At 40.8% G+C, this 11,704-nt stretch overlaps 1 protein-coding gene and 1 long non-coding RNA gene across 9 annotated transcripts; one reads left to right on the forward strand and one right to left on the reverse strand.

Annotated features, from left to right (window-relative positions):
• The first annotated feature begins 436 nt into the window (after positions 1–436).
• Positions 437–1,405, forward strand: LOC106323917. Its single transcript, XM_013761961.1, has 2 exons — positions 437–636; positions 805–1,405. Exons 1-2 carry the CDS (start codon positions 437–439, stop codon positions 1,403–1,405), a joined length of 801 nt encoding a protein of 266 aa, XP_013617415.1.
• Positions 1,406–8,837: 7,432 nt separating this feature from the next.
• Positions 8,838–11,293, reverse strand: LOC106322844. 8 transcript variants are annotated; one of them, XR_001266541.1, is made up of 6 exons: positions 10,244–11,293; positions 9,910–10,084; positions 9,695–9,832; positions 9,522–9,615; positions 9,404–9,449; positions 8,838–9,232 (listed from the first exon to the last, which is right to left on the reverse strand). It is a non-coding gene; the product is annotated as an uncharacterized LOC106322844 (long non-coding RNA). The 8 variants fall into 8 exon arrangements; XR_001266537.1 differs by lacking the exon at positions 9,404–9,449 and having other exon boundaries at positions 9,522–9,832; positions 10,244–10,441; positions 10,648–11,293; XR_001266536.1 differs by lacking the exon at positions 9,404–9,449.
• Between the last annotated feature and the right edge of the window lie 411 nt (positions 11,294–11,704).

Genomic DNA, 11,704 nt, shown 5'->3' on the forward strand with positions numbered 1-11,704 from the left:
CTTGGGTAGCAGGCTGCGCGATCAGGTGAAACGGACCATTCCCATCCACAAGATCAACAAGCCAAGCATCGAGCTCCTGCCTAGCGAAGTGACCGTCGTAGCACCCATAACCAAAGCCATCCCCATGGACGAGGACCCCGCAGCGGAACAAATTGAAGCTACCGACTGGAGGACAGAAGTCATCAACTATCTGGTCGACGGAAAGTTACCTCCCGAGAAATGGACTGCAAGACGGCTCAAGACAAGGAGTGCCCACTACATCGTCTTGGATGGGGAACTCCATTGATGGACCGCAACCAAGGTGCTTCTGAAGTGCATCAACAGCGAGGAGACGCACCTTGTCATGGCCGAAACGCATGAAGGCGGCGCAGGAAATCACTCCGGAGGTCGAGCACTCGCGTTAAAAGTTAAAAGCCTCGGCTTTTATTGGCCAACAATGAATGCAGACTACGAAGCTTACGCCCAGCGATGCGACCAATGCCAGCGACATGCCTCGACAATCCACTCCCCGACACAGTTGCCGCCAACGATGACTGCTCCATACCCTTTTATGCGATGGGGAATGGACATAATCGGCCCTATGTCGAGCTCTCGACAGAAGAGTATCGTCCTAGTTTTGACAGATTACTTCACAAAGTGGATTGAGGCAGAAGCCTTCCCTAGCATAACAGAAAAATAGGTTCAACGGTTCGTGTGGAAGAACATCATCCGTCGTCACGGCCTACCTTACGAAATAGTGACTGACAACGGTTCGCAGTTCATATCGAACAAGTTCTGAGAATTCTGCGAGAGATGGAGAATCAGACTCAACACAGCGAGTCCGCGATACCCGCAGAGCAACGGTCAAGCCGAGGCATCCAACAAGATCATAATCGACGGTTTAAAGAAACGCCTCAACTTGAAAAAAGGATGTTGGGCCGATGAACTCGACGGTGTTCTCTGGTCACATAGAACAACTCCTCGAGGAGCAACAAAATCAACTCCTTTCTCAATGGCACACGGAGTCGAAGCTATGGCCCCTGCCGAAGTGAACGTAACCTGTCTACGACGGTCAAGAATGCCGCATAACATCAAACTCAACAGCGACATGCTCTTCGACGCTCTGGACGCTATAGAAGAGCACCGCAACCAAGCCCTGCTCCGCATCCAGAATTATCAGCATCAGATCGAAAGCTACTACAACAAGAAGGTCAAGTCTCGACCTCTCAAACTGGGCGATATAGTACTGCGCAAAGTGTTCGAAAACACTAAGGAGCTGAATGCAGGCAAACTCGGAACTAACTGGGAAGGGCCTTACAAAATTGCTCAAGTTGTTAAACCAGGAGTCTACCGACTCGAGACGTCGACTGGCGAACCCGTTCCCAGAGCATGGAACTCCATGCATCTCCGAAGATACTACTCTTGAAAACATGTCTAACAGTTGAGCACCTGCAAGTCTTACTCGATCGAATCTCCGAATGAACGAGTGAATGACAATCCTGTCACTTTCACTCGTGAAAAAAAAAAAAAACAAGTGACTGCGCTTCCACTGCCACTTTCACTAATCCAAAAATGAACTACGGATGGCTTAATCCTCTCCTAGAGGTACGTAGGCAGCCTTAAATGGTCCACCTATAACAAAACAATCTCCCAACAAGTAGGAGCGCGAATTATTTTGAACGATGCTTACGCACGAGCACGGCCTTGTCTCTCAGACGAACGTACTAGCACTCGTACCAAAACCTTGGTCCTCGCTGCATCAACATATGCATTTTTGAAGAGGAGATCTTTAACTGGAGGCATATCCTTGGCGCCACGTCGAATTTGTCGAATATACTCAGCACATTCCGACGGAGCGAAAGCAAGTGGAGTGTCGCCGTCATACTTGAATTCAACGCGATCGCGGAATTTGATTCGAGGTGTCTCCGTGGCTGAACCACCCCCCGTGGTCGTCGGAGGCACCACCGAAGGAGTCATTGCAGCAGAGGCGGACGCGTCACTCCCACATGAAGGTTTCTTCCTCTTCTCTAGTGGAATGTTCGGGGAACCGCTCGACTCAACGACAGCTCGAGTCGCAGCATCACGAGAAGAGCCCTCACGAACAACAAGTTCTTGACCTTCAGCGTCCCTGATAGGTTCCGACTGCCCCTCAGTAGACTTCTTCCTCTTTTTCTTCTCCTTCTTCTTCTTCTTCCTCAGAGGTTCATCAGACCCGGTCCCCGCTTGGGCGTCGATTGAAGCAGAAGAATCGGGAGCAGACCTTTTCTTCCTTTTACCGTCTGTCACAGATGGCTCGACAGTCTCTCGTTCAGAAGATTGCACGAGATCCTCCCTCGAAGATTCGATATTGATCGGGCCTACAGGTGGTCCCGAGGAAACAACAGAAGGGGGAGGCCCTGAAGGAGTCATCTCACTGGGAGTTTTCTTACTAGGAGTCGTCTCACCAGGAGTCGTCTCAGTAAGAGTTGTCTTACCAGGAGTCGTCTTACTAGGATTCGCCTCACTAGGATTCGCAGAAAACATCTTTTTCCCTCCGCTCAGCTTCTTCTTGATTAGTGCGCTCAAGTCCGGAAGTTCCTTCATCTCCCTAGCTGCGTTGATCACCTTTTGGTCGGCACGATTGAATATCGAAAAGCGCCGCTTGTTGCCGGTAATCAAAGGTGGTAAATCGGATCTCCAGTCCCCTGCAAGAGGTCGACGAGTCAAATCCGGATAAAGGCCTCGGGTGAACAGACGCGAGCCAGGAAAAATATGTAACCACGAAAAGAAAACTTACTCTTCGAAATCCTATCGATAGCCCCTCGAATCCTCTTGGCGGTGATGTCTTTCCAACTTACTTGAACACGCGACACGACGGCACGAGCGTTAGCAATGAACTCTTCTGGATAGGAGGCCGAATCTGGGTGATCGACTGAAATCAAACAAGGACTCGTTAGTCAGAAAACGAAAGAAAGAAACAGTCGATAAGCTAGCAATTGCGCTCTACCAAGCTTATGATTCCATAAAAATCAAAAGGAATCGTCGGGCGGCTCCTCGAAGGCGAAACCATCAGATTTGACGTAAAAATAGAAGCGCTGCCAATTGGTCGTCCTGCTGGGGTGGTCGACAATCACATTGTAGCTGGGCCTCATCTGAATCGAGAACAACCCGTCCCCCATAGACTTAACGTAGGTCAGCTCTTCAAGAGTCTGCCCGCTCATCGAGATATCGATCTCCGCCGCCGTCACCATCAACGCTACCGAAATACGGAACGAGCCATTCAAGAACTGGCTCATCGCTGCATCACGACGTCTCGCATAAGATGTGATGAGTCAAGGAATCGGAAACCAGAGCTTAGTCTCGCTCTGAAAGTATGACTCATAGACACACTGAAACCCCAACGGAGGGGACCACGGTCTCTGGGACCTCGTCAGGATTAGGAAAATCACTCCGCTAGGAGTCGAATGAGTCTCCTCGACGTTCTCCCACGTTTGTCCTTCCACGACAGGAGAACGCATCTGCTCCGGCGCCAACGCCGGGAGATCCTCGAAGATCCCTTCGGGGTGATAACAACATGGAACGAAGTCTGGGAGAGAAGCCTCTCCTTCACTTGCCCCACCCTGACCGTCTCTCGCAATCAACGAAGCAGCCTCCCTCTCCTCGCAGAGTTGACGCGCCGACTCAGCAACGAGGACTCGCTGAGGCGTATCCATATTCTCGGTATCCATCATGGCTTCACGATGAATCGTCTCGAAGTCAGAGGGAGAGTTCGACTCGACGACATGAGCAGGACTCGATTCGGTCGCTCTCGCCACAGCCTTCCCTTTCTGTGCCCTGGAAAGCCTACCGCTACCGCCCGACGACATTCTCGATGGACTAAGACTACAAAGTTAGAGAGAGAAGCAGAAAGCAAGAGAGAGAAAGTACTTGAACCGGATGAAGAGTGGAGAAAATGAGATGTGAGGGGGGTATTTATAAGGGAAGGGGCGCATCGCACCCCGAGGCGTCATCATTAGGCCTAGATGGGCCTAGACAGGCCCATTTGGGCACGTGAAGCTCACCACGACTCGCGACGTTTTGACTTCTCGAGGAAAACCAAGACCGGTTTGAATCGAGACCAACAATCAAAATCAAAACCGAAAGAAACCGCCGGTCCAAATCGAATCGAGAGGCGTCATCATTAGGCCTAGATGGGCCTATACCGGCCCATATGGGCACGTAAAGCTCACCACGACTCGCGACATTTTGACTTCTCGAGGAAAACCAAGACCGGTTTGAATCGAGACCAACAGTCGAAATCAAAACCGAAAGAAACCGCCGATCCAAATCGAATTGGTCAAATCACGGAGTGAGAATAAACGAGTTGCTCACACAGTCGAGGAATCGAGTGAGATCGTAAACCTGGAACAATTGTCTTGCAAACCCTGCTTCCAAATTCGCTGAGTCGGCTACACTACTCACCAGCGAACTGGGGGGACTTACTGTTGGGTATGGGCCTAGCCCTCCCAAAAGGCCCACAAGACAATTATCCAGACATATGATCACAACAAAGAAAGTCGGCTCATCGACTTGCGAGCCGGTGATCGACTCGGCTTTAGACTGCTTTTGATCGGCGAGACGACCAACCGAAAGTCGTCGGCTCGATTTAGCGGCCCGACACCTCGGTCCAACCACTCGAGGAGGCCCGTCAGGACAGGGCACATTAGCCTAACGAGCATGTGTCTATAAAAGGAGGAGAAAAGGCAACAAAGAGGGGATCCGCAAACTAATACACTCCCTTTCGGCTAGATTTAGGGTTTCATATCTTACTTCTCGCCGACTTGTACGGTCCGACGAACCAGCTTTCGCCGTACTAATTCTTTTGTTCTCTCCCCCTTTTGTAACATTGTTTCGACTCATTGATCTAATAAAACACGTCTTTGTCTTGATCCACCGACGAGAACTCGTCCTTTTCTTTTTACTAGTTTATCGACAGTCTCGGTTCAAATAGTTACTAAGTTGTAACCACTTGGACTGACTGGAAATAGAAGAAGAAAGAGGCCTTGTTGGAAACCTAGTTCATGCATTCCAGTTTGTTATCTGTGTGTCACCAAATCTGTAGGTAAGCTACTAGCAGTTTTGATTTAGTCTGAGTTTGAAGCAAAAAAAGAAAAAAAAGAGTGTACAAGAGATAGGTAAACATGGCTGGCGTGGTCGTGGTTTTTTTCATTAGCTGCTTTCTTTTCTGTCTTTGTTAGTTCTTCTAGTTTTGGCCTCAGACTTTTTAGTTTTAAATTTATCCTATTATTTTGTTTCCTATCATGAAGTGTATTTCATGCAAATTTTATATCACTATAAGGTTACTAAGCCTTATCACATAAATGTTGATGTTTTTTTTAATTCGAAAACTTTTAGTCAAAATAGGATAAAATAAAGGTAGCTCTTTAAACATAAAAAAATAAAGGTAGCTAGATATTCAACGAACACAACACCAGTTCTGCAAAAAAAAAAGAAAACACGAGTTCAGCTTTTTTTCATTCTAATCGATTCAGTCATATATCTAATGGTTGGACACAATATCTTTTACCTTTGAAAAATATATTAAGCATAAATATTAACTTTATTATTAGACGTAAGTCTCATCATCTGCTTCGCGCTATGACTCAGACGCCACTACTTTCAGATCATTAAGTTTCTTTTTTATATAAAGAGATAATTAAGTTGATGGACGCATACTCACATTCCAATAGTTTCTTATTTCAAGACATGTTTTAAAATTATAAACAGAGAAACCTAATATCATGTACTTGTATCAAAATTTTAAAATCTGATAAAGTATAAACAAATATATTATCTATTTACAAAGGTATATTTAGTATTATACATAAAAAATTAAAATGTGATATAGTTAAAAATAAACTAGGATGTTAAGTTGAAAATTTAAATGTGATTTCTGTTGGGAACAAAGTTACTGCTAATTGGTTAGTTTGAGATTGAGATTCAGTTCATGCCGTTTACATGATAGTTCAGTAACAGACCATCTGGAACATTAGTCGGAAGATATTTTAAACTTAGATTATACAGTGCGGTATCCAGTCTATTTTATAGCATTAAGTGTGTTTCTATCGGGACCAACCGGATCAACCGATAGAGTAAATAAAAAAAATATACATGATAAATATGGTGTAAACACAAAAATTAAATGTTTTATTTTATTGAAATAAAATTTAAATGATAACAACATCATGTTTACATATGTTACAAAAACGATTTTATAAAATATAAAAGAAAGAAAAAGTTTCAAAATTAAAAACTGTATTATAAATTAAAAGTATATATAACATTTATTTTGTCGTAATTAGAGGCTAAGTATTTTTCAACTTTTACAAAAAAAAAAAAGACATAAAAATTAATAGGCATGTGTACCCTTTTTTCTTTAGTTAATTTTCTAAAAAATGTAATATGCATATGTGTCTCATTCACCCATTTTTCCACTCATCAAATTTATATATCCTAACTAATACTATGAATGATGAAAGAAACAACATTTGAAACAGCGAGTATATAAAAACCTCCATTCAAATTGTTTTACTTATGATTGTGTTTCTGTATTTAATATATAAAAGAAAAACATGTCGTTCAGTGGAAGAACAAATATGAAAAACGTTAGTGGATAAATGAAATGTAAGTAAAAAAGTTTAGTTCCACCCTGAACAATAATTTAATTTATTTATGTTAGTTAAATAGTGATTGTTAAAAATTATGTTACATGCACAACGTTACTCAATCGTTTGGATTGGTAAGTAAAATGGCAAAATGGCAAAAAAATCATATGATAAGAAAGAAATATTTACTCTTGAATGGTGGGCACGAAAAACTTTTCTTTTAAACTTTTTACTCTACCACTTTCCTTTGATATTTTATCAGTCATAGCCAATTTTTTTTTACCATACAAGAATATATATATATATATAATAGGGTCGGTCCGTCCTAGGGATGTGATATATTTTATATGGATCTAATTAATTATTTTTTATATGATTTTGTGGTTTGTGTTTTAAGGTTGCATTTGCAGTTGATGTGTATGACAGTGATTTTTGTTTTTTAGAAAGTTTTAGATAAAGAGGGTTATATGTGTTAAGATATATTTTACTTGTTTTCGATAATTTTTTATGTATTAAAAAGTTGCGGCCTTGATATGTTGTAAGAGTTTCCAATGGTTTTCATGTTGTCTCTTTTTAAATAAATTTCATCCCATTTTCTGTGCATTATTATGGTTTGTAATATTTTGGGTTAAGAAGGTTCGGTCGTTGTTTTATGTATAAAGTTTATGTGAATAGTTTTGGGCTGTAGAAAGGTGGTGTTTGGTAATGGGTTATGATTGACTGACCATTATATTAGAGCTTAAGAGATAAATTATGGAAGTCATCAGGTCAACAGATCTTTTGTTTTGATGCTTTATGTTTTGTTTGGGTTGAATGGTTGGTTTTAAGCTTGAAGTTAGGGATGAGTTTCGTAGGAGCAGTAACCTTACAAAGATTTTCTTGGGTTAGAATGAACTTTTTATATGAGTGCTGTTCAAGTATGAATTTATATGATTTCTTACGTAATTTCTCATACACTGACTTTCAGAGTCATTGATTGGAACTTAACAGTAATGGACATTTTAAATTTTCTACGTTACAATTAAAATAAAAAGCAAAAAGAAACACACACTGGTTTAATATTTAATCGTATGTTTAAAGAGAATCCTTAACATCGGTCTTTTCTGGAACTTCTACGTGTGCAGAGCCAAGTAAATTATAAAGTTGTCTTTTAACTTTTCTATACTATCGCCTCTGTATACTTTATAACACTTAATTTCTGCAATTGCCTCTTTAATAATTTTCATGTACTTAAAAGTAAATTCATCCACTGACGTAGAAAACCATATAAAACTCTCCTAGTTACAAATGGGAATTGATCCCCCGGCTTAAGACGAAGAGCAAAGCAAACCTGCAATATCACAGAAAGCGCAGTAAAGAGACAGTACACATAATTTTTTCTTATGCATATCTGGCATATCACAAAGGGGTTTCAGAAGAGGTAAGCTTCGTTTTTCATCGGTCATGTTAGTTTAGTTGCTTCCACAACTTGTGTGGTCAACTTGGCCTTTCTCGCTAGATTTGGGTTAGTTCCCAACAATCTTCTGGCGAAGTTATAAGAAATGGCAATGTTCTTTGACTTATAGCAGACACACAATGCATTAAGTAGTGCGAGCCGCGAGTGAGATGGATGGTTGAATGTTGCAGTGAGTAAAGTAAAAAATCAACATAAAATTGTTGTGATTTTACCTTATGCATCTGAAAAAGAAATTCATGTGGACTCAATAAAAATCAACCATTAGTGTTTCCTCAAAGAAGCTAAAGAGCATTATTAGGATCAATGTGCTTGTTTAGTTGCTGAATCTGATGGAGAAAGACATCATCTGCAAGAAATACAGCTACAATAAAAAAACTAATCATTAGTCTGAGAAACACTTCACATACACTTATCTGCAATGTAAAATCGAATTAAAAAATGTGTATCACAAAAACACCTGATTGTTATAATACTCTTAATGATCTGGATAATCAATTTTTGGGATTCTCTTATTCTACAATATAAGTGGATGGTAATGGAGTATCTGAAACGTAGAAAAAACAAATATTATAGATCTTTATAAATAAACATGAACTTGAACCCAAATTTCTCGGCGAGAAACAAAAAAGAAGCTATCTTATAATATACAAATTTGGTGAATTTGATTTGTGAAATCAGTTTGAATCGTAGAAAAATTGGTAGGCTAATACATGTATTTTGTAAAATAGAAACAATATAGAGAAGAATACAATAGAAGGATATGAAAACGACCCATCGGAGGCAACTAACTGACGTGGATGACATAGAAAAACATAATCTTAGCTTTAAAGATAAGACGCTGTTTTGAGCTTTCGACAATGAAACAAAAGTTGCTGTGAAAAAAAAAAAAGAACATGTACAAAATATAGTTGGGAGTGACCCACCAAACGTGAAACCCATCAAAGCTTTTGTGAGTATGACCCAACCAAAACTGGACCATTATTATAGTTAACTAATGATGAAAATGATGACGATACAGTATGTCGGCCTTATGAGCTCTATCCCTTTCTTCGCATTACAGGCCGCACCGAACCTAAGAAGTCAAGCTTCGACCGTGTTGGCACAACAACCAGCTTCCAAGTCGGAGAACATAAAGTTCAATGTGGCCATTGATGGTGTGTGGCTTTGAAAGGCACTGTAATGATGAGTAGAAGGAGGCTTGAGTTTCAGGGAGGAATATATCCTTTAAAAAATTCATCAGTAACCACAGAGTTTGCTCATGAGTGAAAATGCAGTTGCAACAGCTAATCAGTACACTTCATCTTTGTTAAGAGTTTCAATTAGACAATTAGACAATTACACATACTCTTGACCTGAAACGGGTATGTACGCGTAACATCTAAAGGACACTCCTACAATATATCATAACTTTATCAGACAATGAAACACAGATCATGTCGAGGTTAAAAGAAAGAAGCACGTACCCAAACAATCTCTTGTTTGTCTCGACATCAATCTATAGTGTTGCGATACTTCTTTAGCATCACCCATATTTATACTCAAATACTGAGTAAACGCCTGGGAAAAAGACAGAAAGAAACAAAATCAAACCTAAGTGGGCAACTTATACAGAACCTGAACTATATTATCAGTGAACCTTCAAGCTTCAAAATGGCTCGGAGGAAACAAAAAGATGTATTTCTCTGAATAGCATATACTTGTGTTGCGTAAACCAAGTCTTTTTCTTTTATCATTCCTAGGGCAGTTCCACCTTGGACAAGAGCTCAAACAATATCTGGAATAATAAAATAAATAGCATTGATCCAAAACGAAAATGATGACATCTCTAGACTAAAATTAAGTAAAACTGACCTGTTGACCACTCTTTCCGCTAATGGTTCCATCTTTGCTTGCAGGTATTAGCTCGGCAACTCTTAAGAACTAAGTTTAACATCATTGACTGAAGATTCTTCATTGTTCAAGAGAGCAACGATATCCCTCATTAGCAAACTTGCGGCGAATTTCACTTCATCACCCTTGCCTATAACTGCAGCAAAATATTCTGTGAAGTAAGCCATTGATTCCAACATCATTTTACACGTCTTGCTATGAATCAAAATTATAGATATCCAAAACAACCCCTTCAACTCTTTTTCTCTCGCAGTGATAGTTCCTTTACCAAACTCTTTGAGCATATGAGACTTACATTGATGTCACTTTCCAGGAAAAAAAAACTGTTGAGTGCCTAGACCCATAGCCTCGTAACTCCTGCAGTTTTCTTGAGGAAGTTTCGGTAAAGAAGCTTTGATGAGTATCACTTTGGAAGAAATGGTTCTGGAATGTATTGCTAATCAGCGAGCTCTTTTTTCCTCATTCTTATTGTTTTCTGATCATCTAACCCAGGCTAAACAGATATATATATATATATATATATTGCAATAAGAATATCAGATCAATCAAATTAGAATCTAACAGATCCCCAAACACACTATTGATAATAAAATATAATCAGATTCAATCTGAACAAACACGAAAAACACAAGAGAGAAGTAAATAAAAATTATAACCACTCAATTACGAAACGAAGAGACGGAAATCTGCGTAAAATACCGCAGAGCATATCCAAGAGGCTTAACCACCATTTTCGGCGACAGAAAGAGAAGAAAAATAAATCTGGACGGAGGAGACACAGTCGGAGTAGTCGGAGGCGCGGTGTCAGGGACATAGACGCAGCCGCATCAAGACAGGTCCTAGACGACGTGAGAAGCATCGCTCGAGATCGAGGAGCCCATACGACTTCAACGGATAAACTCATTAATGAGGATGACAAGTCGGAGAAACAGATTTGAGTTTAGATATTGAAGAACGAAAAGGAGAGAAGAACTCATCTCCATTTGTCACGCACACCACCACCAGTCGGAGAAGCAAGTTTGGGGTTCATATCACGGAGTACGGAAGCTGCGACCCGTTTTACTCGGTTCGACGTCTTGTATATGTCGATTCCGGGCATAATAAATGCTCTGTTTGGTTTAAGCGAGTGTGCTCGGCCGCTGCAGTTGCTGTCTATTCGTGTGTGCAGGTGCTTTTGAAGCCCTCCACAAGCTGTTCTAAGGAGAGTCAATCGTCTTCAAGAGCGGATCATCGGGGAGACCAAAATTACCAGGTTCCGACTCTCGGTTTAACATGGCTCTTTCTTTTGCGGCAAGCGGGTGCTGTGGACATAGCTGAACCTCTGTTTGGTGGTATTGGTTTCTTGTGTCTGCCCTTCTCTTAGCTAGATAGAGTTTTGTTTAGTTTATTTTTGTATCTATGTTTCTTGTTATTCTCTGTAATTCTGTCAAAAATTTAAAAGCTTGGTAATAATATTTTTACATTTTTACAAAAAAAAAACTCATCTCCATTTCTTCGCGTAGTTACTAATTAGGGTTAGAGAAGATTCCAAGTAGTCGGGCCACAAAAACCATCAAAACTCTAGAGACCAAACATGATATCACATGGGTAACGATCAAAGCTCATAACGCTCAGGAATAAATGAAACGATGAGTTTCATCCTCCTGGGACACGTGTCAGCGCGAGGGAGCTTGACTTTCTGATGTGGAATCCGACGTGACGCATCCTGGAGTGAAGAAACACAACTTTATATATATATATATATATGTATACTATG

The sequence above is a fragment of the Brassica oleracea genome, chromosome C2 (assembly GCF_000695525.1).
Source record: "Brassica oleracea var. oleracea cultivar TO1000 chromosome C2, BOL, whole genome shotgun sequence".
NCBI lineage: Eukaryota > Viridiplantae > Streptophyta > Magnoliopsida > Brassicales > Brassicaceae > Brassica > Brassica oleracea.

What these genes read in the sequence shown, in the direction of transcription:
- LOC106323917 (XM_013761961.1), top strand. Translation starts at nt 437, where the DNA reads ATGAATGCAGACTACGAAGCTTACGCCCAGCGATGCGACCAATGCCAG. An exon ending in TTGACAGATTACTTCACAAA is followed by an intron (nt 637 to 804) that starts GTGGATTGAGGC and finishes ATGGAGAATCAG; the next exon opens with ACTCAACACAGCGAGTCCGC.